The sequence below is a fragment of the Lepidochelys kempii genome, chromosome 19 (genome assembly GCF_965140285.1).
Source record: "Lepidochelys kempii isolate rLepKem1 chromosome 19, rLepKem1.hap1, whole genome shotgun sequence".
NCBI classification, from domain to species: Eukaryota; Metazoa; Chordata; order Testudines; family Cheloniidae; genus Lepidochelys; species Lepidochelys kempii.
The window spans coordinates 5,085,777-5,109,670 of NC_136398.1; the positions used below are offsets into that span (position 1 = coordinate 5,085,777).

Genomic DNA, 23,894 nt, shown 5'->3' on the forward strand with positions numbered 1-23,894 from the left:
TCTCAGTGAAAAGCATGCTCCATGGAGCCTCTCCACTAATCCCCTGTGTCAAGGTGTCCATTAAATCACAAATAGGAATAGGCTTCAGGCTGAGCCTGGGTGTACTGTAGACCTACCCTCACAGTGAATGGATCACGGTAGCTGCAATTGCTTCTCACGACCATTGTACTACTCTCATACGTGTCCGTGGTGGTCTGCACATATGTCTCCGGCAGCTTGCGTAACCGCAAGCTTGGCCATATCAATTCTCTAGGAGCGCTGTCAAAATATAGGGCCCAATTCGCCCCTGCCCCGCACGTTGTGCACTTTTTCACGTCCGTGCCGAGCGAATGTGAAAGGGTCCCATTCTGACAGGATGGCATTTTATACCCACGTGGCACTCCCTTAGTAGTGGTGGTGATGACTGCATGAGGTGCAGGGCAGCAGCGAACTGGGCCCGTGGCACTTTGCATCTCTTCGGCGCTTTCCAACTGGGGCTCTCGCAGCCAATGGTGATTTAGCCTCACCTCTCCCTCCTGAGACTGAGGTGACCTCTGTCACCTTAGAATCCCTCCGTACGATCATCTCCATTTTACAGATGGGGAAACGAAGGGACAGAGAAACTAAATGGCTTCACATTGAGTCAGTGAGAGAACAGGGAATAGTACACAATACTCCTGCTGCCCAGTTCTCTGCACTGAACACCCTCCCTCTCCACCAAACCAGCCTTTTCAGGTTCATCCCCTCTCTGATGGGAATGGACCTGGTTTAGTTGGGGATTGGTCCTGCTTTGAGCAGGGGGTTGGACTAGATGACCTCCTGAGGTCCCTTCCAACCCTGAGATTCTATGATTCTCTGATGACTGAAAATAGTGTAGACAGTGCTACAAGTCAAGTGGATCCTTGCGACAGCCATGCATTTGCATTTGGGATCCTCTCCTTGGCTCCCACAATTCACAGGGACGTGAGATTTCTTTTTTGCCACCACAGCCTGCCTATCATTGCAGAGTATTCCATCACAACCAGCTGGCATTTTAGTTGAAGTTTCAGGGGGGGGAAATATAAAACTCAGCCTCCTGTGCCAAAGGCAGAGAAATGATGTATAGAAATCATGGAATGTTTCTCTATAGTGCAGAGCCCAGAAGAATGAGAACCTCGCTGCCCAGTTCTTGCAGAGCACGTGGATGGTTTGAGAGGTGGAGCAAAGAGTAGAAGGGTGTTGCCAGGGATGCAACAATTGGCAATAATAGAACATGTCCTGCCCCGTTCGCTCATTCCTGTGAAATTTCAAGCTGAGATGCTGCCTCTGCTAGGTTTCAGAGGAGCCGCCGTGTTAGTCTGTATTCACAAAAAGAGGAGGACTTGTGGTATCTTAGAGACTAACCAATTTATTTGAGCTGTAGCTCACGAAAGCTTATGCTCAAATAAATTTGTTAGTCTCTAAGGTGCCACAAGTCCTCCTGTTCTTTTTGCCTCTGCTAGGACATTTTTGTCATCAGGTCCCCTGTCCAAGCCAGGCTGTTATTTTGTGAGTGATGGATTCCTGGGAGGAGGTATTGATTGAAGCGTCTGTGGAAAGAAAGGGCTTAGACTGCCAGTGAGCTTTACATGCCCAGCTACAGTGAGTCTGCTGTTCCAAAAGCACCCCGCTGCTCACCAGCAGCTGATGGGGACAGAGAGAGGAAGCCAGGCCTATGCAGAGGGGGTAATTAGGACATGGTAGAAGTAGGGGCTAAAAAGAACTGACTCCTCAAACACACCTCCTCCAGATTCAGATGAGGTGCACCATTGGGAAGGCTTGCCCGCTTTCAAATGCATCAGAGACAGAATGCTAGAGTTGCTGGCCCAAACCTATACATGGAAGCGGTATGATCTAGTGAATAGGGTGCTAGATGGGGATACAAACGCTGCCACTGACCTGCCGAATGTCCTGAGCCAAATCTCATCGCCTTTCTGTGTGCCCATCTGTAAAATGGGGGTGATGATACTGCCTCCAGGGTTGGGGGTTCCACCGCTCACTGTGGGGAAACTATTCCCCGGGCCCATGTCCTTGGGGGTCTGCACCTGGATGGGGACACTTCTTCACTCTGCAGCGACCTCTCGCCAGACGCCACCTCGGAACCTCCCTTTCCTCTCTACCTTCGGCCTGTTCCCCTGCCTAGTGCACCCATTTCTAGGGAAAATGTTTTGAGGTCTACAGCTGAAAAGCTAAGTAGTATTATAGTCAGACATGGCAAATCCTGTCCATTTCTCATCCTGAATGAATGGACGCATCTCCAGTAACTAGCTATAAACTAATAAGACAATAGTAATTAGCGGCTCTTAAAATTGAACAAATTAAAAAATTTCCAGCCTTTAATTAGAATTCTTTTAGTATAAATTAAGGTCTTTGGTTTTGTCTCCGTTCCCCCCCTTTTTGGCAGCCAAAATATAGTGAACAAAAGGTGGCCTCATTAAATTAGGGCTGTTGTACAGTGTTATTTTTTTCCCTAAACATGCCTACAGAGTTAATCACGCCTACATACTTCCCACAAAGCCAAACTGCTGGGAGAAAAGAGTGAGGCTTTAACTTTGCTCATTAACTTCCCCATGCATTAGAAGGAGACAGCAATTAGAGTTTGAGAAGCTGCAGAAAATGGAACTTTGGGGAATTGGAGAAAGAAGAAAAAGAAGGGGAAAAAAAAGGAGAGCACATGAAAGAGAAATCAAGTATCTCGTTGGGCTTATTGCCAGAGCAGAATGCTAAGTACAGTTCAAAGATGCTGGCTTGTTTGTAACATCTCAATGCATATGGTCAGTCCCACAGTCCATAGACAGACTTCACTGTCATCCCCAAGCTACATCTCTCAGCGATATCAGCCACAGACGAATCAGTACAATTACCGGGGACTTTGTAATCTTCCACTAGTAATGTGCAGGGAAAGACGCCACAACCATCCACCAGCCCCTTTTGGAAATCCAACATCTTCTCGGGGACTGGGATCAGATTGCTAGCCTTGAGCTACAACACGTCAGGTGAATTTCAAACAACCCCAGCTCTTCATGTTAAATTGATTCAGGGACCTATGGCTCTGAAAGGGCAACTTTCACGGTGGGTAGGGGAAGGAAAAAAAACATGTAGAAACATCATGGTTTTGGTTCTGCTTCTGCCAGAACTTGTGCTGGGCACAGCAGGGAGAGAGCAAAATGTGGATGCATATAGGTATGAAGTTATCTTAGGCCAGATCTATACTAAGAGTGCTTTGCTAGCATAGGTATACGCTTATCCCAACAAACTGCGCTTTTGCCAGTATCATTTATTTCAGCGCCCCCTCCCCCAAGCGAAGCAAGCTAAAAGTGCAGGTTTGCTGGTACGCAAGGTGTCTGTCTTAGGAATACTTCAATGACACAGCTATGCTGGTCAGGGATCCCACTTCTTCACACTAGAGCTGGGCAAAATAATTTGGGCAAATAGATTTTTCTTCCAAAAATGCATTTTTTCGTGCACTGAAACTATTTGTAAATTCAGGCAGAATTCAACAAAAAGCTTTGGCTGAGGAAAAAAAATATTTTTTGTTTAAAGTACAACTGCTTACTTGTGACCATTTTGAAATTTTTTGACTTTTTTGTTTTGAAATGTTTCGTTTTGATTTTTCATTTCAAAATGGTGTTTCTAATTCAAATTTGGGCAGTTTTTTTACAAGAATACCCCAAAAGGCGTGACAAGCACCTGAAAAACAGCCGAACGGAAACAAAAAACTCTCTCTCTCTCTCTCTCTCTCTCTCTCTCTCTCTCTATATATATATATATATATATATATATATATTAGTAAATGGAAAAGTTTTGGTGTATTCCTTTTTTCCTGTCATTTTTTGATTTGCTGAAAAATTTTCAATAAAAATTGTTTCAGTTCAAATCAAAATACATTCCCTCCCCACCCCAGATTTTTCATTTCTGTCCCCAAACTGAAAAATCCATTACTCACTCTGTTTTGCTTTACATCCCTGATCAATACACCTATGCCAGCAGACGTCTGTAACGTATGTGCCGGTATAGTTTACTCCCCTTCTCTTACACAGGAACAAGCTATACTGGTCTAAGCACTTTATACTGGTGTAACTGCTTCCACACTGGGGTTGGTACTGCTTTCACCATACCAGTGTAGTTAAAACAGCACAACTTTTGTGCGTAGGCAGGGCCTCGGGGACAGAATCAGCATGGTTGAGGAGACTGCTTTGAAAGCAACCATCATCCTGTTAATGTGCATCTTGCTATACACTCCCCATTCCCCACTCTCACTTTTGCTACGAGACAGGAGTGACTTGTTCTCATTAACACAGGACCCAGCGTCCCTGTATTCCCCATTCAACTGATTACATTTTTAGCTTGTGCTTATGCATGTGGAGCCTAAATTTCCAAAGAACCCATAGCAGGATTTTCCAGTGCTCACCACCCAGAATTGGGGCCAGATTTTCAGAAGAGCTCAACACCCTGGGTGCACCCAGCATGCTCTTGAAAACCACACTGCTGTGGAGGAGAAACCCCTTACATAAAAAAAATTGCAAAAAAAAAATTCTTATTGCTATTTGTTAGCTCTTTTTCCTCCAAATGCTAAAATTTACCCTGTGTCTCTGCTTGTTCATCAAGACCCTGCTCTGAAGTCACACTCTGGTAGAGATGGCATCACAAGCTGTTGACTTGCAAAGGGCTTTTGTCCCAGATTCAGCATTATGATGACTTCTCTGGAGGACTGAAGAAAGACACTGGTTCATTCATAGCCGTTGCTGAACCTCAAAAGGATCCGAGGTTGCACTGGGTTTTAGTAAGCACTCCAGTGGTTTGGATGCTTTGATGCTTATCTGAATTTTCCAAACCTCCTGAGCCTTTGGTGATCACATGAGCGCAGTCCCTCCAGATAGCCAGCCTGCCATCAAATCTTTCTGCTTTGTACCCCAGTGGCATTTTTTACTTTGCATCCCAGCTGGGACCAGGAAGTGCTAAACTGGGATTTTGGGGAAGTAACTCCATTTTCCTGAACCTCAGGAGAGGTTTGATTTGCAGTCTGGGCACTGGCTGAGATCCATTCTTTCTTTATCTATATTGGTTAGCTCTTCTATAACGATAGCTTAAATGCAGCATCAAGAAGAATAAGAAAGGACTTAAAGCTATATCATTGTCCATCAGGAAGAGAGAAAGTTAATCTATGGAAAAACATGCCCATGATGAGTGGATTTAAGTTTCAAGCGGCATTTAAAATGAATCCCTAAGCTAGAAGACACTTGTTTGCAGTGACACTATGAAGGGCTGTTGGAATCATTGAGCATTACCCAGTAATGCTAGTAACTAAAATGAACAAACTGCCAGCTTGTCATATCTTGCTTGTATAGAACATATGATGGCTTGTGGCATCCAAAATGAAGTGCGTGCATTATTTGAAGGTCTCAGGTGAACACACAAATATTGGAGGACAACGATGCTCTTCGGGATAACGGGGGAGGGAAAAGGGGCATTCCAAATGGGAAATTTAGATAAGCAAGTCCCTGCTGAAATCAGTCCTAAAGCTGTTCAGATTTAGTGCAGAGGGGTGCCCCAAAATTCGGTGGAGGGATTCTGCCTCTATATGTAGCTCTGGCAGGGTATAAGGGATATAAACATCCTGCAAGGGGGTGGAGGAAAAATCTCCGAGGGAGGGCACTTTGTTGGGTTACTATAGACAGTCCTACACAGGTTCCTCTTCCTCCACCCCCCTCACTGCATCCCTAGCTCAGGGAAAAGCACAGCGGTGGAGTTGGAGACAGGAGAGGCTGGGCTGTAGCTCATGTTCCTGCCGCAACAATTCTGGCTTGTGCGCTGCAGGGTATAGGCAGGCTTGGGGAAGCTGACATAACTTAGAGCAGCCCCTAGAGCTGGCTAAATTATGCCAGGAACTTAACACAAAGGTGGGTTAAAGCTGCATTTGCCTCCTCCTCCCCCTGGGCTATACCTCCTGGAAGCTCAGCACAGCATCTGACCCTAGATGCTTATCCAGACTTCTTTGGTACAGGAGGCATGATAGAATGTCACGGTTAGACATTTCACGACATTTCTCGCACTCTTTGAATGCTTCGCATTCTTGTTCCTGGCTGGAATCTGGAAGTGAAGAGGCATGGAACCAAAAACAAATGAGGCACAGCTGTTTATTTTTCACCCTTCCACAAACCATCCACTGCGAGTCAGTTATTACTTGATCAAAGCGGCTTTGCCCATACCAGGCTTATAAATAACACACAGGGCGATTCTTTCAACAATTCCTGTGTTCCCTTTTTGAAGATGGAAATTCCCACGGAGCTTCAGCACGCTTAGAAATATACGGCAGGACGTGGTGTAGAACATCCAGTCGTGTTTAGCATTCAGAGAGACCCAAAGAGGGAGAATGGTGCAAACGGCCCCTAAGAATGATTCATTGTATTGCACTTGGAAATACGGGTATATGCATTGTAAAGGCACCCGGCTTTTTTGTGTCTTGTGACCTGGCCGTGCCAAAGGAATGGAGGCCGCGCTTCTTTCAAGGCAGCATTGGCATTGTCCCTGGAAAAGTGACACCCCCGCTAGTGGCTCTAGTTGAGCAGCGAGGGCTCTGTGCGGAACCGAGGAGCCCAGCGTGGTAACACTCTGACTTATTTTATTTTTTTCTTGCTAAATGATACTTCACGCTGATTATTTTCTTTTCTGCAACTTCTCAAAGCGTTGTCTGGGGATTTAGTGGTCATGAAGAGCCCCGTATCAACAGCCTTAGAAGCTACTGTCCTCTGTCTGCAGAGCAGATGCAAAGTAGACAGCTGCTGCAGAAGTTTCCTTCACAGTGTCCCACTGGCATGTCCAGGCTGTGGCCGGGAAGGACTGCCTCTAGGTGTCAGAGGACAGGTTTATATCCGTGCCCCATTTGGCTCATTCATTCTTTGCTCTTAGTGCCACGTTGGCTAGGCAGAGGGCCAATTTTGGTTGTGAACAGTTATCTGTGTGTGAGAGAGAGAGATGTGGACAGCTGTCCCTTTGGAACTGGAATGAGACACCCAAACTCTCTTTGTGCAAGATGTCAAATGCTTTTCAGTCACTGTTTTGAACCAATCGCCACTTTCTTCACAGACGTGGAATTTGTGGAGGTATGACACTCATTTTGCAGATGGGCAAATCAACGGACAGAGAGATTAAGACTTGCCCGTGATCACATGATGAGTCTGGTGGTGGTGCTGGGTATCCAACCCAGGAGTCCTGACTCCTGCTCCTCTGCGGCCACCACTGGACCAAACTCCTCTTTAAACTGGAGAAAGTCCTGCCATTTTGCTCTGTGAACACATTCATAGGTCAGCGCTGGCTGTTGTCACAGAGACTTGCCAATGAAGGAGGTGGTGGATTGGGGTGGGGGGTATTATCGGCATGCCAAGGGGAATCTTCTGCACACCTGGCTAAGGTACATACTGTCCCTAAAGGCATGGACTCTCCAGGGAAAAGAAAAACAGCCAAGAAGGAAGAAAACGAAAGAGGTGCAGGGGGACACTTCAGCAATCAGCCGCCAGCCCCCGTCAGCAGAGTGACTGGAGCATGGAAAGTCATGATTTTTCAAAGCGAGAGCAGAGACTGAGATCAAGCGTATGGCTAAGGCACCTGACGGCTGGGTGGGAGGCTGATTGGCAGGTTGAGGCGACATCAACATGTGAGATGAAATGCAGGGAAATGGTTCAGAATCACAAGAAAGGCATAACGTGGCCATGAGGAACCCTGTCGGGTGCAGCCTTGTTAGGGAAGAGGCCAAAAACGAATGCTAGCATTTCAGCGGCATCAAGGCCAGCAGAACTGAGAAACAATTTGGAAAAGCACGTGCAACGTTTACTTTTGCAAATGTCTCCTGAGCAGTGATGTACTTGGGTTGACTTTGCCGGTGCAAATTCAGGCACTGCCTGGGGCCCCTCACTCCCAGGCCGATGGGGCCACCGGCGCACTGCAGATGTGCAAGGGGGTGCTCGGCTTCTGATCTTGACCCCAATGTCTGGCACTGGTTCTAGCGATGAGGTCCGGGCCCAGTTTTTGGTCTCAGCTCCAGCTGAGGTTGCTACGCTCAGCCCTGCAAGTGTTTCTTGAGCGGTATATGTTAAAACGGATCTTTAATGGCCCACAGCTGGGCGGACGGTTACCGGTACCAGTGAAAATTCGGATTCAATATGCTTAATGCACAGTAGTTTATCTGAGAAAGAGTTACACAAGCAGTAAAGGTTACAGAATACACGTCTCCCTAATAAGCGTCAATTCCCCAAGGATAAACCCTCAGTAACTGTGTTGGCCTACACAGTATCCTGATTGGCAAACAAAGCAGGTATAGCTACCAGTCCCAGAGGGAGACTTCTTTTCTTTTCTTCTTTTCCCACCTCAGGTACTTGGTCTGTCAAATGTCCCCCGATGCAGGGTCTTGGTTACCCCAAGGCCTTCTGATTCTTAAGTCCTACACAAGTCTCTCATAGCAGGGTCTCGGCTACCCTGACCCTCTGTCTTTTAGCGTCACAAACCTCTTTAGATGTCAATTGGGGAACTAACGAACTAATGTACTCTCCTTAGCATTGATACCTTTTGTTCTCACAGGTGTCACATATCCCAGAAATATGCCCTGTGGGCATTTCATTACTGGTTTTCTTTAATTAATCTTTTAGAAGGGGACTGCAAAACAGGCACAGACCAAAGCTCAATGAATGTTTCCCCCTCTCATCAATCATTCACTGGAGCTCCTAGTGCTGTGTTCTCCAGAAGGGGTTATTTTGACCCGAGTCAACCGTATCAAGCTCACTGATGGCCTGTTTTTGCTTTTTCTTTACTTTGTGAGCTGGTCAATCGGCTGACAGGTTTCAAAGTCTCATGTTGAAACACACGCACAGATAGAGCCTTTATTAACCATTCAAGTGCAATTTCTGTATTCTCAGTAAATTTCCACACCAACTGTCTGATGCTAAGAGAATCCTGCTCCCAGAATCCTCTAGCAAATTCAGACGTACCAAGCCATACCAAACTCATGCTTACCACACTTATGCATGTCAGCCACAGTAATTCATAATAATTTGGCACCATCTCAACATTATACAGAAGAACCTTAGTATTGTTGAATGCTTCCTGCTCACTATTATAGCCTGGCTGAGCAGCAGTGGTCATTATCCAAAGAGTGAGGGTTAAAGAAGACAAAATGGTGGCTCCTTGTCTGACTGCATAGCCTGGTGGTCATGCTCTCCATTGCCATGGGTGAAATGAGACCTCCAGGCCTGGTCTCTTCCTATTCGGCATGGCTAATGTCTCTTTATTGCATCCAGCTTCTGCTCAGGCTGGAACTGCATGAAATGATGGAATAAAAACAAAGTTCTTTATATCTTCTGAGAACAGAACTATTCTGCCACCTTATGTCTGAGCATCAAGGCCCTTTACAAACAGATGGCTAATTATGCCTCACAGCACACACACTTCCAGAAGGCAATTAAATTGCATTTTCCCATTTTACAGTTAAGAAAATAAAGTTGCAGAGAGGAGCAGTGAGGGGGCCAAGGTCATGCAGCAAGCCAGTGGCGGAGCCAGGAAAAGAATCCTGGAGTTCTGTCTCCTCATCCTGTGCGTTGACCACTAGACAGTGCTTCCCTGTCGAGAAGAAGAGAGGTTTTACCTCTTGTGGCCCAGTTCAACTGTCCCTAATAGAAGCACTTCAAACTCTTTGTTCTCTGCCTACCTGAGCTGCTGTCTAATCGCACAGCTGTCAGAAGAAGGAGACCACAAAGCTAATCCTGCTTTTCTCTACAAACAATGAAGCCAGGGCAGGGCCTGATGGGAGTGGGTTGAGTCTTTTTTCTTTCAAACAAAATTAAAACAGCACGATATAATTCTTAGGCAATTGTGATTGTTCACAGACCCCACTGTTCACCAAAAGGCCCTGAGCTTTAATCAGCAGTTTCTAAATGACAAAAGCACAGGAATAATCAAGGCACCTAATTATATTTCATTAAAATAGTCCCTCTGAAGCAGAAGAAAAATATGCACAGCCTGACAGATCTGCAATCTTTAGTGGAATTTTCATATATAAATGGGGACTTTAACTCTGCGGAGCATGGGAAAGAGAATGAAAAATGTCTTCATTTTGTCTAATTGCATGTAGTCATTCTGCAGTAATCTGGATAACAAACCAGCTAGCACATGGCCCTGTATACCACTGTGGGTAAGAGCACTAAGCTGTTAGATGCTAGACTGATAGGTGCCTGAGAGATACTGTGGATAGATGTAGTGCATTCAAACTATATTAAGGGAATAGATCCCTTACTTCGCAGGCCGCACGTGCAATTACATGCTCTGGTTTGCAAAGTTCATTGCATTCTGTCTCCAGTTCAGAAAGCATGTGTGCAGCTACTGAAATAAAAGCTCTTCCTTTGTGCCCGATTTGGTACCAGTAAATACTTGCCCCATCACTATTTCCCCTCCTCCTCCACCACTCTGTGTTTTCTCCGGTAATTTAGAGATGGGTCTGGACCAAAATCTGGGATCTGAATATCCCCAGATTCCTCCGTGTGTGAGAATGTGTTTGAAATCCGGGCGTGGATGTGGATCCAAATCTTGCGATGACCCCCATCTGTTATAATGGGCTAAAGCGGAATCCCAGATCAGAAAAGCTGGTTTTGAAATTGGGATCTACCTGTTGTGTGGAAGAGCATAGTTGCCTAGGGATGGTTTCAGAGACATGTTTTTAATATCGTCCATCATTTTATGTCCAGGCTTACTTGTAGAGATACACTATAGGACTTGGGGGAAATCTTCAACAGTGCCCAAGTGATTTAGGGGCGTAACTCCTATTGACTTTCATTGGGATTTCTCTACATGTCTAAGCACTTAAGTCACTTAGAGTCTTTTGAAGCACTTAAGTCACTTAGAGACTTTTGAAAATTTTGCCCTGAGTGTCTAACTCCATGACTATGGTTTGTGGTGCCCACAGCGGAATGTCTGTGCAAAATTAGAGACCCAGTTGAGGGCCTATAAAAAATGGCCTGTAATATCAGCAAGACCACACCATTTCCAGAGCTTGCATGTAATAAACGCTCTTCATCTGAAGATCTAAAAGCTCTTTACAAATAGTAAATAAGGCTCACAAAATCCTCTGTGATATTATTCTCCCATTTTAAAGATGGGAAAACTGAGTCATAGAGCGGCTAAGTGATGTTCCCAAAGGCACCCAGTGAGTGAAAGTTTATCTTCACTGCAGAGTTAGCCCATGTGACTGGCATCTGAGTTAGCTAGCCCAGGTGTGAGCAGCCATGCTGCAAAGCCCGTACTCAAGTTAGTGGGTCCTCACTGGTGCTGCACTTCCCCATGTGTGTTGCTAGGGCTCCTGGTGGCATATCCTGTGGTTCTTTGCATGCCACGTAAGCTGAGCTGCTCTGTGACTCTTTCTGAGTGAATTGTCAGAGATCTTGTCTGTCCTTCTGGGCACTTTGGGGGGGGGGGATTGTGGGAAGGCACTGGAGTACGATCAGCACTCGAGTGATTTAGCCACTGCAAAGTGGGTAGTTTCCACCTGAGTGAAAGCAGAACCTGGGCTCTCACCCACACCCGCAACTTTGCTAGCTTGAAAGTACCACTAAACTCAAGTGAGAGGCTTTTGTGTGCAGACAATGGGAGGATGGGGGCAACACGTGAGTAGGATCCCAGGCTGATTCTGTAGTGAAGACAGAGCCTTAGTGACACAGCTGTTAATAATAGGACTCAGTCGTCTTGACTCCCAGTTACCTGCTGTAACTGATTCGCTGGTGCCACGTATTATTTACCTGCAGGATGCGCATCTTAAACAGTCAAATCAACACACTAAACCTCCTTGCAATGTTATTTTGCAGAAAATCCCAGGGAGTCTTGTTTTGATCCCGGGTCAGTTAAGAATGGCACCCGAGTGGGCACAGACCTGAAACTGGGATCGACAATTACCTACTACTGCGATGGTGGCTATGAGATCGAAGGAGTCTCCACCTTGACATGCATAATGGGAGGGGATGGGAAACCCGCGTGGAACAAACCTCGGCCAACATGCACAGGTAAGGTTGGCCGGGTGAGCAAGGAGCTGGCTCCGAAATGTCCATGCTGGCTGCTGAGCCTCGCTATGGTACAAACCATTCAGATGCACAGGTGTCCCTTTCATAGAGAGCTTGATAGGGGTGAGGGGAAGCTTTTATTCCTGTACAAAATGTTGAATGAAAAATGAAAGCTCTCACTGTCTGAGGTCAGAAAGAAACTTACTCTGTATGCAAATTACTTCGTAGTTGTCCATTATGAGGCTTCTTACCCCTTCTTGGGAAGCATCTGACAAAGACAGGGTATTGGAATAAACCGATTATCGCATCCAGCAGGACAAATTCTGCAATCCTAAGACAGCATCTGATTCCGGAAGCCACTTAAGCCTGTGCTGAAATCCATTCTCATTTAGGAAGGTACCTAAGCACGTGCTTAATTGATTTCCTGAGCCAGGGTGGGAGCTGGTAAGAAAACAGGAAAATGTTTTTTCTCATAAGTTTTTCCTGTTTTTCATCAGAAAATTATTTTGATTAAATGTTTCCGACCAGCTCTGTTTGCTAACGGGAGCTGGACAAGAGACAAATATGAGGCTCGAACATGGGTGCGGACAGGAGAAATGGATGGTTTGAAAATGTTTGGATGGGGAGTGCTGCGTTGGTCCCTGAGCCAGTCTCCTGTTGCTGAGAAACAATGAAAAGATTAAGAACCCAACCCTCCAACTCCTGTGCTTTAGAATCACATTAGGCTACATACTGTACTCGACATCCACCCAGTTCCTGGTATGGTGGTGGTAATTTAACGTGAAGCAAGCACGAACTCGAGTTAGGATAAGCAGTATTGTTATTAATAAGAACTTGCAGTGAGTGCTGCTCTACCTGAAATGTAGAATTGATCACAGACTTGGGCAGCCTGCCCTGCACAGAATCATAAGCACATGGCTGGATGTATTTTGAAGCAGTGGAGAAAATGGGTAATGCTTGAAGCCAGGGCTTGAATGACAGCTGCTCCAGTGATTTCTTCCTGACTTTGTCTTTCAGCACCGTGTGGTGGTCAGTACACTGGATCAGATGGAGTAGTTCTGTCTCCAAATTATCCTCGGAATTACACCAGTGGACAAATCTGCCTGTATTTTGTCGTCGTGCCGAAGGACTACGGTATATGCCGTGCAGTCAGTGGGCTAGATTCTCAGCTGGTATAAATCAGCAATGCTCAGTTGAAGCCACTGGAGATAAGTCCGTTTATACCAGCTGAAAATGTTCCCCACAGTCTCTTTTCTACAGTTGAGTGTGACTGTATTATTATTGTGGGGGGAGGGAGGGGAGGAATGGGAAATACGGCAGAAGTGGCACTATTGACTGTAAATTCAATTTCATGTATAGAGATATTGGAAATTTTTTAATTTGAAAATACATGGAAAATGGCCCCAGAAAATGACAACATTTTTGTGAAGTTTTTTTTTTTAGCTGCTCAACCAAATCTGAGAGTTACTGATTTGAGGGGGAAAAAAAAGTGAAAATTTAATTTACAGTGATTAACTTTTGCAATGGAGCAGTGGCAGCAGTCTTCTCCTTCAGAAGACATCTGAGTGCAAATGTATTCAGCCCAAATCTATGCTAAATGTTGTGCTAAAATAATCAGTGTGTGTGTGTGTGTGTGAGACGGAGAGAGAGAGAGAAAGACCTAGGAGTAAAAATCAATCTGGTGGCCCTTTAAAAATCTTTCAGAAAATACGTGTTTGTTGAATGGATCTTTAGAAGGTAAATATTAATGTCATACAGCTGTTACAGCTGATCTTTGCAATTCAGCCACTGTCAAGTGAAATACTATCACAGGCAGTAGATAGAAATGTCGCCCCAGCGAGAATGCTAATGCTTTCTGCCGTTCTAATATGCACAGTGAGGAGGTGCAGTCACTTGTATCATATTTATCACGTCTTATGAGAAAAGCTATCTCCCTCATGCAAAACTCCTTTTGAGATGTTATTTTTCCTGTAGGCTTGTCGTGACCTTCGTTTTGCTAAAGCTACTGCTTGGAATATTGGAATCTGAGACTAGAGCAAAACTCTGTCTCCTGGGCGGGGGAAGGGTTGGTGATTATTCTGTGACAACGACAGCACTATGCCCTAATTCAGCAAAACAAGCTGGGCGGAATGTGGGAGCATTCACGTGCTTAAGTACTTTGTTGAATCAGGGCCTAAATGCGCATCGTCGCCAGATTAAATCCATGCACCAACATTTTAGTTATAGACTCTGATGTTGCTTAATTTTGTACAGTGCCTGGATACCAGCATGATATGTACCTTGGAAACCCTTGAGACAGCTAGATGGATGGGTATTAATATTGTGTAACATATTTTCTCTTTTTCAAAGTGAACTTAGGGCTCATGAAACTTGCTGCACTGACAGCTCTGTAGAGTGAAGCCCTGTAAATTTTATTCCACAAGGCAAGCTTCTGTAGGCTGCCATGTTATATTGATCTACAGTGGAGTCAGTCACCATAGCCCTGGAGACAGCAAGGTGGGATAAGGACACTCAGTTCTATCTGGGACTGAATTAGGGCTACCAACTTCTTCCCCTCAGTACCTAGCACACAACAATGACCTTCACTCTTTACTGACTTGAGGTGGATTTAGACCTGTGACCAAGCTGTAAAATACACCATAGGTGGTTACCATTCCACAGTGCCGTCCAGCCCTGTTAAGGTGCAACTGTTGCTACTTTTGCTGATCCTTATGCTTGAATCAGTCAAGTATCTAGTAGCCTAGGCACAACTTCTTGATGAGTGGCCTGACTTCCTATCTACAGTATGATGACAGCTAAGTTGTTTCTTTCCCCCACCCACCATGTTCCAATAGCTTCATTAAAAGTGAGTGGGAAACTGCAAGTAGCAAATACTGTAGGAATCCCATTTCCTTTCCTTTCCTGATTCTCCAGACAGCAGGTGTCAGGGGGCTGGCCCAGCCCCCTCGCATGTCCTAGCATAGAAGCCCCGCTGTAAAACTGAATTTGCAAGTAACAAACATTGCAGCCTGGTTGTTGATACACAGTGAGGGACCTCACAGTCTGTGAATCTGTAACTGGGTGTTTACAACGTACCAATACACAGTTCAGGGGGAAAAATAGAGCCTTGGGGTCTTGAGGAAAATACTGTTGTTGTATTTTGAAAAATATACAAAAATAAGTCAAACCCGTACACACCAACTGGAAAATGGCCTGATCATCTCATTATCGTTTTCCCAGGGATGGGATCTGAGGTCATCTGGGTGCATTTACAAAATAATCAATAAAATGGGGAACACAGAGTGACTTCCTCATTGGCAGTCTTAGCAGAGGTGCCTAGGACTGACTGGAAATTCAAATATCTTTTCATCACTTCCAGGGCAGATGGGCTTGGTGCTGGAATTGGGCAGGGATGGTGTCCTTAGCCTCTGTTTGCCAGAAGCTGGGAATGGATCACTTGATGATACACAGACTCACTTGATGATGACCTGTTCTGTTCATACCCTCTGGGGCACCTGCGATTGGCCACTGTCAGAAGACAGGAGACTGGGCTAGATGGACCCTTGGTCTGACTCAGTATGGCCATGTTTATGTTATGTTCTTAATTAAGGGCACAATTTTTTAATTTGAAATAAATCTCGCCCTAAGCGTTTTGGGGCAGGGACCAGCTTTTTGTTCTGTGTTTTGGCAGCACCTAGCACCATGGAGTTCTGGTCCATGATGGAGTCTGTATATGTATGTGTATATATATATATATATATATATATATATATATATATATATATATATATATATATATATATATATATATATATATATAGCCTGTCTTATATAGCCTGTCTTATGTAGGAGGCCAGGCTAGGCTCTCCATAATGTGATCCCTTCTGGTCTATGAATCCTTGGTGAGCCAGCATTTTGGAAGCTTGCTGCTGCCCATGTTGTGCCCACTTTATGGATAAATAAGGGATTTCCATCTGGAGGGCTGACAATCAGGCACTTTCCTCTGTGGTTCTCAAGACAGCCCAGCTGAAGCATCTCAGTGTTGAGGGTTGGCTTTTGCTGAATTTCAGTGTGTTCCCTGCTTCTTGCCCTTACTGCTTCCGTTCTCTCCGTTCACAGTGGTTTTCGGGCAGTTTGCCTTCTTCCAGACCGCTCTCAATGATGTCATAGAAGTTCACGATGGACCCAACCAGCTCTCCCGGCTCCTCAGCTCACTCTCAGGCTCTCACACAGGTAAGGATGAGTCACCGGTGCTGGCAGAGATGGGACGCTCCGTAACAATCAATGGGGCCTTCCCTCTCAAAATGTCATTGCGCTGACTGATCAATGACAAGCAACGATACCAGGCTATGGAGACTATGGCAGCACTGCTAACCAGTTAGGGTAAGTTGGGCAAGGCCCAGTGGGTATGTCTACACTGCAGCTGGAAGTGAACCTCCCAGCTCAGGTACACAGACTCATGCCAGTTTGACCGTGAACCTGGGCTGGGAGGCTCACTTCAGGCTGCAGCGTGGACGTACCAAATGTTGCATGCTGGGGAATGGCTATTTAGAAACAGAGAGGGATTAATTCCCTCTATTAAACACCATGTACACCAGTGCGGCGGCATACAGGGGATGTGAAAGCTCTTTAACCAGGCAGGGGAGAATTCCTCCTGTGCAGGCATTGCGTGAGTCAGCTATAGGCTGCCCTTTGCACAGCCCCTCACCGGCCCTTGCAAAAGGGGGGGTGGCAAGGTCAGGGGAGAAAGGGGCCATAATGCAGAGCACGATGGTAGATCCTGAGCAGTTCCAGGCTGCTAAGCTCTTCATGGGCAGCCCTGGCAGGGCTGCTGTAACTTAGACCATCTTCCTGGTTTGCCAAAGTGATGCTGGAGGCTGATTCAGTTCTTGGCCAACACACAATCGCATTTCCCTGCAGGAAGTGATTGCAATGTCTCTCCCCTCGTAGCTGGTGTTATTGTCCAACTGAACATTGCCTTCCCTTCATTTTCAGGACCCACCCATCCCTTGTTTGGCTTTATCTCCCCAATGCTGTACTTAAGGAACCTGTTTCCTTGATGCGTGTGTGGTGTGAGATCCCCATTAGTGGGCGAAATCCATCTAGGCCAAGATTTTTCAATATTGACCATTGATATGGGGTGCTTCATTTTTGGGAAGCCTAGCTTGAGACACCTTAGAGGGGCCTGATTTTCAAAACGTGCTGAGAACTTGTCCTCATTGCTCATCGCTTCTGAAAATCTTCACCAGGGATTAGACTTCTCAGGACAGTGGTTTTGTAAGATGTGCATCTGACCTTTTCCTCCAGAATTTGAGTTCGGGTCTTTTAAAAAAAGGGAAATTAATTTTTTTTAAAATTGCAGCCGCAATTGCGTTTTTCCTTCCTGAAAAGAAACCCACCAAAGGCAACTCCCAGCTGTGAGAGCCATGTGCTTCTACAGATAGATTCTCACTGATCTCTTGGTACAATTAACAAGTGCTCTCTGTGTAAAGAAGACTCCTCCATGCCAGCTTCAGAAAAACCTATACCGTAGAAGTTTCCCACGTTGAGAAGGTCTTAGTAGAAAGACCTCAGTAAACCAGTTCGCGGGGTGATGCTGTAATGCGTGTATGCCTGCCGTCTATTTCCCTCTCTCCCTATCTAGGTGAATCATTGCCCTTAGCCACCACCAATCAAATCCTCATCAAGTTCAGTGCCAAGGGTCAAGCAACTGCCAAAGGATTTCATTTTGTCTACCAAGGTAGGTGCAGTTGTGGTCGAGAGATACCTCCATGATGAGTAAATATCTCATTGACATTGACGAGCACTTTTTTTTTTTCAAATAGGTGGCCCAGATTTGAACCCGAACTTGCAAAGTCCTGAGCATCTTTGATCACTCTTGTTTCAGTAGATTTAAAGGCAGGAGATCAGTGGAGTCAGGCACATGGGTGCAATTGTTTCGGTAGCTTGGAGAGAGGCGAGGCACATGGTTGGTTGTCTGTCCACTGCAAAAATGATTCGTCCCATTCACCCTATTGAGCGGCAGTTCAGATTCACAGGAATCTCTGTTATCGTCCGTTTGCACAGAGCAGAATGTGCTGGCAAGTGGACCCTTTTTTTCAAAAAACACAGATGGGCGTCAAAGTCTAACTTCCTGCTTCCCCATTTCCTGGCTGTTGTGTATGCGTAGGTGGGGATGCCTGTTGGAGATCTGTTAGAGGGAGAGGGTGTGCAAGGCATCCTGGGTAAAACAAAACACACAGCGCACTGACATTCATCTCTCTGGACCGAATTAAAATCAACCAAAGTACATCGCTAATGTGCTTGTAATCTTTGTTTTTCCCCCTCTTCCCAGCAATTCCCGCCTGAAGTGCTAATAAATCTTAGAGCCACTGAGAGATGAAAATTCATTGATTTTCTACTCAGGAATAATCAGTGGTTTGACTTCTTTATTCCCACGGGGAGCAATTGCCCACTCACACAAAGGTCTGAGAGAGTCAGTCTCTCGCTCCTTCGCTCTCTCTGAAGCTCAGCTGTTTCCCGTACCATACAGTTCACAAGAGCATCATCCACTAAGTGGCAGGAGCTCAGGCACTTACAGAAATAAGGGAAGTGCCTGGGACCAACTCTGTTTTCTCTCCCTCTCAAATGTCTGCAAGTATTTTTGTTTTAAAGTGTTACAATAACACACTCCATTGTTACAATCCCTGACAATAACGAGACTCCTCGTAGCTTGAAAGAACCAAGTCAGTTTCCTCTCGGTGCCAGTCCCAGCTTCATTGCTAGCTCATTGTGGCTATGGGCAGGTCACTTAGGGTGGAATTTGCCAGGGAGCCGAATCAAGTTAGGTGCCCTGTTCCCTTGAGCGCCATTGAAAAACTCAGCCTCTAACCTCTTTGTGCCTCGCTTTTCCCATTTGTAAAAGAGAGGTATCAATACTGCCCTGCCTCGCAGGGGTGTTGTGAGGGGAAACACATTAGCACAAGTAACACCTGAGACGGTGACAACAAAGAGGTTAAAGTGAAAAATGATCTCTCTTCTTTGTTCACGTTTGGATATGACGGCATTTTTCAGCATCAGTTGCACCCTCTATCGCCAGTTTTCTCTGTTGTTTGTGTGGGTCTTTCACACAGGAGAGAAAAAACACCTTGAACTAATAGGAAAAGGTGATTGTAAAACCACAACAATTTGTCAGAGGACTCAGGAGCCTGTGTTCTACCAGGAACTACTTTAAATTCATTTTTTAAAAAAGTCCATATCTTTAGCTGGTGGTGTCCATACATCACTGTGAACATGTTAAGTGCTAATCAAAGAATGATTGTGTGCAAGGACTGATCTATCTTGCCATCCAGACAAGCTTGACTCTGTGACAGATGGTGACTTTACCCAAAGAGCACAAAATACTGAGGTTACTCCCAGTCCCAAAGGAGCAGTCACTTACCTCAGGTCAATTTGCACCTTCGATCTCACACCAAAGACAACGCTTGTAGCCAATCCTGTAATAAACTAGCTGAAGATTTAGTCAGCAGGAAAAAGAAGTGAGTTATTTTAGAGGTTAAAACAGATAAATGTGCACACACAAATGAGTTGCTGTCTTAGGTTTCAGGCGGTGAAAGAGCTGCTGAAATATGCCAGTTCTATATGTCCATTAGGGCTAACCCAGGTTAATCCTGGGGATCTCTTGCTTATGTTTAGGAATCTTTGTCCCTTAGAGTCCAAACATCATAAAAAGACCCTAATTCCTTCTGGTCAGGGAGTCCAAGCTGATGAGATGAGCACTTCTGCACCTAACCTCTTTGTGGGTGGGTGGGAGGAGAAATTGACAAAGTTTTTGTTCCACAGTGGCCCATTTGGATTCAGTAGTCCTTCCTAGTGGCCAGGAGATAACACCTTCTATAGGAATCCAGCATTTTGCATTAGTTGAAGCTTTTTTCCCCCCTGTTTGGTGAATTACATAGTTTCAGAACAAACGTTTCACAGCTATAGAGCGAACACTTGAGAATCACCTTATAGCATGGGAGACAGGTATTATAAGTAGGACTAATACAAGCATGCCATAAAGTCTAAGCACATTCTTATAACACTAATATTTGTTTTAACTATACTAATCCACAGGTGAACCAAACTGCTTTCCAGCTAAGCATTACTCTGTGTTCAGAGAGCCCCGGGGCCTTGGCATGAGCTGGCTCTGGGTCTCCTAACATCACACTCCCATTTCCTCCCTCTGTGTTCAAAGCGGTTCCTCGCACCAGTGCTACACAATGCAGCTCCGTGCCGGAACCCCGCTACGGGAGGAGGATTGGCAGTGATTTCTCAGTCGGGGCCATTGTCCGATTCGAGTGCAGCGCCGGATATGCTCTCCAGGGCTCCCGGAGTATTGAATGCCTGACTATGCCGGGAGCGTTAGCTCAGTGGAATGTCTCCGTGCCTACCTGTCTTGGTTTGTAAACCTGGTTCAGTGGGGGATAAAAGGGGAAGCAAGGTTCTCTGCATGCCTAGCTCTTTGTATTCCTTGTCGGAAAGCCCTATAGAAAGTCATGGAAAACCATTCCCTTTCTCTAGGGGGCTTTTAACGGAATATTGAATTCTATGGAAAGGTTACAGTCACCTATAGAGAGGATATCGTTCTCTACTAAGGACTCTGCTCCTGCTCGCCAGGAGTGCCAGTGAAGTGCCGAGCACAACTGGCCTAAGTGGGAGGGTATAAGTGGCATTATGCCACCTTTCTTACCACCCTTCACAATGCTGGTGGCTGAACCAGGCCCTGCTGTAAATTAGACCAGCCTTAAGGCTGCTCTAACTTGTGCCCAAAGATCATGGTTTCCACAAGATCTGCCCACTGATCCGGATTGCTGAAATGTGGTGCACTCCTTCCCCATCCCCACCAACCCCCGATTTGGGGCCAAGATCAGGTTCCCATTGTGCTGCACTGTCAGGAACGGTGTTGCCACCCTGATGGTTTTATTTGCGAATCACTTCCTTGAGTAATCCCCCAATCTCAGGTACTTTTCTGCCCATCCCCAGTGAAGTGATGGTATTAAAGCTGAGCTCGCACACATTCAAGTTCTCATTTGCTTTTTTTTTTTCAGTACCTTGTGGTGGAAACTTGACCGAGCGTAAAGGCACCATCCTTTCCCCTGGCTTCCCTGAGCCCTACCTGAATAGCCTCAATTGCGTGTGGAAGATAACCGTCCCTGAAGGAGCAGGAATACAGGTACCGTATTAAACAGCTGTCACTGCAGCATGATATTGAGAGAAGAAACATACTGTATCTAGTGCACTTGTAGAGGTCAAGTACCATCAAGTCGCTGCTACTCAGAAGAAGGAGATCAATGGAAAGCGTCATTCTTTTCTGGAATCAGACATTCATTTTCACCAAGGCTGCCCAAGGTGGGTGAGATTTCAGTGGGAGGATTACTACATGGGGAAGTTGGCCGGCAGAACTACAGGGGGATAATTAAACCGCTATAGCTATGCTAGTACAACTCTCTGTGTGGATGCTCTATTCTGGAATAAAAGTGAGTCTTTTTTGGTGTAGCTTACGTTGCCTAAAGCAGCCACATGGTGCTTAATTATGCAGGTTTAAAGTCTCATAAACAATATAAACCAAAATAAATCATTTTTAGTCTGGATTAGATTATCCGCACAGGGACTATACTGACATAGCTAGAGCGGTATAATTCTACCACTGTAGTTCTAGTGGTCAGTTTCTCCATGTAGTGTTTTGGTTTCTCTGGCACTTATCAGTCCTCCACAGAAAACCTGCCACAAACCTGAGGAGACTAAGAATTTAATTCATTCAAAACACATCACAGAGAGCAGTCCCTTAGATAAAGTTCCCATCCTCACAGGAAGGTATCTAGCCACATGTTACACTGGCATCAATTGATGCAGATAAGATGGATTCATTTAATAGGTTCATTCATTCCAAGAGTCTGATAATCGCTGGGCTTCTTTCTTCTTCTTTACACCATTTTATCTGCAGGGGTTTTGTTTATTAAAAGCTCTTATTTTTCTATCAGGCAATAGGTTAATAGAGGGTTTTTCCTCTCTCTCTCTCTCTCTGCAGCAGTCATAGCTGTTGGCACACACAGTAAATGTATGTCTTATGACATGTTTGTTCTGACTTCAGGTACACTTTTATTACCCTGTCCCTACATGCTGCAGATCTGTGTCTGACACGAAGCGACCAGGCTGCATTCTGATCTGTGTGACTCCAGTGTAAATCTGAAATGATTCCATTGACTTCAGTGGAGTTACTCCAGATCTACAGTCACTGAAATTAGTATCTTGCCTGACCATGGCCTGTCACATCAGTGACAGTTTGTTAACAGGCGGAATGGAGGGAATAAGTGCTCTGTGGCTTCTAATAGGGCTGTCACTGCTTCCAGACTGGCAAATTCCTGCTTCTTGTTTTGTATTTTAAGTCCAATTAACAGAATGTTTTGCAAAGCTGCAAAATGCATCACAGATTCCTTCCCACTCATCTGAAATGTTAGCCATTAATACAACCAAATTGCAGGAGGCTCCGTTTAAACATTTAAACAGTCGATGCATTTTGCAAAATGTTTGGGACTCACATTATCAAGAGGTGATAATTAATTCACAGATTTTTTTTAAAGTGACATCAATTGATTCTTCCTTCCACCACTTTTAATGCAAAGCTTCAGTGAGAATGTTCTCAGTATGTGTAGCCAATCATTGTTTTTACATTCCTACATTGGGTATGGAAGGAAGTGACTAATAATGTAGGCTGGTCAGAAATAACATGTATTTCATTCATAAGTGCTCTCCCCGTGATTTCGTCCTCCCATCATCATGATGCATCTAATAAACCTTCCCACAAACCATAGTGGGTAAAACTAGGAAAAGTAATATGAGGGAAATCAGGAAATGATCCAAAAGCCCTTTTTCCACTATGGGTTTATCTACAGGGGGACACTCAGGAAAGTTAAAGTGGATTAGTTAAACCTCACTAAACCCATGTGGACACTCTTATTCAAAATTAAAGTGGCCTTAATTCAGTTTATCTTAATTCACTCTGGAAGTAAAGTAACCTAAATTGAACAAATCCAGTTTAATTCTGAATACAATATGTCCACACTAGAGTTTAATGTGATTTAAATAATCCAGTTTAAATTCACCCCTTTCCTTAATTTGGATTAATTATCCTGAGTGTCCCTGTGTAGACAAGCCCTAAAGGTGACCTGCAAAGAGGAAAAAAAACAAGTTTGGGTTTATGCACATGAGAAACAAAAATCATCTTGCCTCTAAGTGTGCATCAAGTCAGTCATTTCCAAAAGTTTAACCATTTGGCATTCAATACCATGGTGATGTGTAGGGCCCTACCAAATTCACAGTTCATTCTGGTCAATTTCACAGTCCTAGTATTTTAAAAATAGTAAATTTAATGATGTCAGCTATTTAAACCTGAAATGTCAGGGCGTTGTCATTGTAGGGATCCTGACCCAAAAAGGAGTTGTGGGAGGGTCGCAAGGTGATTGTAGGGGGTTTTGCGGTACGGCTACCCTTACTTCTGCACTGGTGCTGGCGGCAACGCTGCCTTCAGAGCTGGGTGCCCGGCCAACAGCCGTTGCCTACCGGCTGCCCAGCTCTGAAGTCAGCACAGAAGTAAGGGTGGCAATACCGGGACCCCCCCTAAAATAACCTTGTAACCCCCTTGCAACTCCCTTTTGGGTCTGGACCACCAATTTGAGAAACGCCAGTCTCCCCCGTGACATTTGTTATAGTATAGGGTAAAAGCACACAAAAGACCAGATTTCACAGGGGGGAGACCAGATTTCACGGTCCGTGATGCATTTTTCATGGCTGTGAATTTGGTAGGGGCCTAGTGATGAGTCATCAGCAAGGGACTGGTCCTTCCCCTTCAGGACAGGCCTCTGC

General features: G+C 45.2%; 1 protein-coding gene across 7 annotated transcripts in view; it reads left to right on the top strand.

The window, feature by feature from the left end:
- Window positions 1-23,894, top strand: part of CSMD2 (CUB and Sushi multiple domains 2) — a 541,235-nt gene that overhangs the window by 405,837 nt on the left and 111,504 nt on the right. For all 7 annotated transcript variants that reach the window (XM_073317325.2, XM_073317326.2, XM_073317333.2 and 4 more), the window contains 6 exons: window positions 11,841-12,035; window positions 13,050-13,166; window positions 16,131-16,244; window positions 17,656-17,751; window positions 20,227-20,430; window positions 21,080-21,204. In XM_073317325.2, coding sequence (XP_073173426.2) covers window positions 11,841-12,035; window positions 13,050-13,166; window positions 16,131-16,244; window positions 17,656-17,751; window positions 20,227-20,430; window positions 21,080-21,204 — 851 coding nt within the window. The remainder of the gene's footprint in view (window positions 1-11,840; window positions 12,036-13,049; window positions 13,167-16,130; window positions 16,245-17,655; window positions 17,752-20,226; window positions 20,431-21,079; window positions 21,205-23,894) is intronic.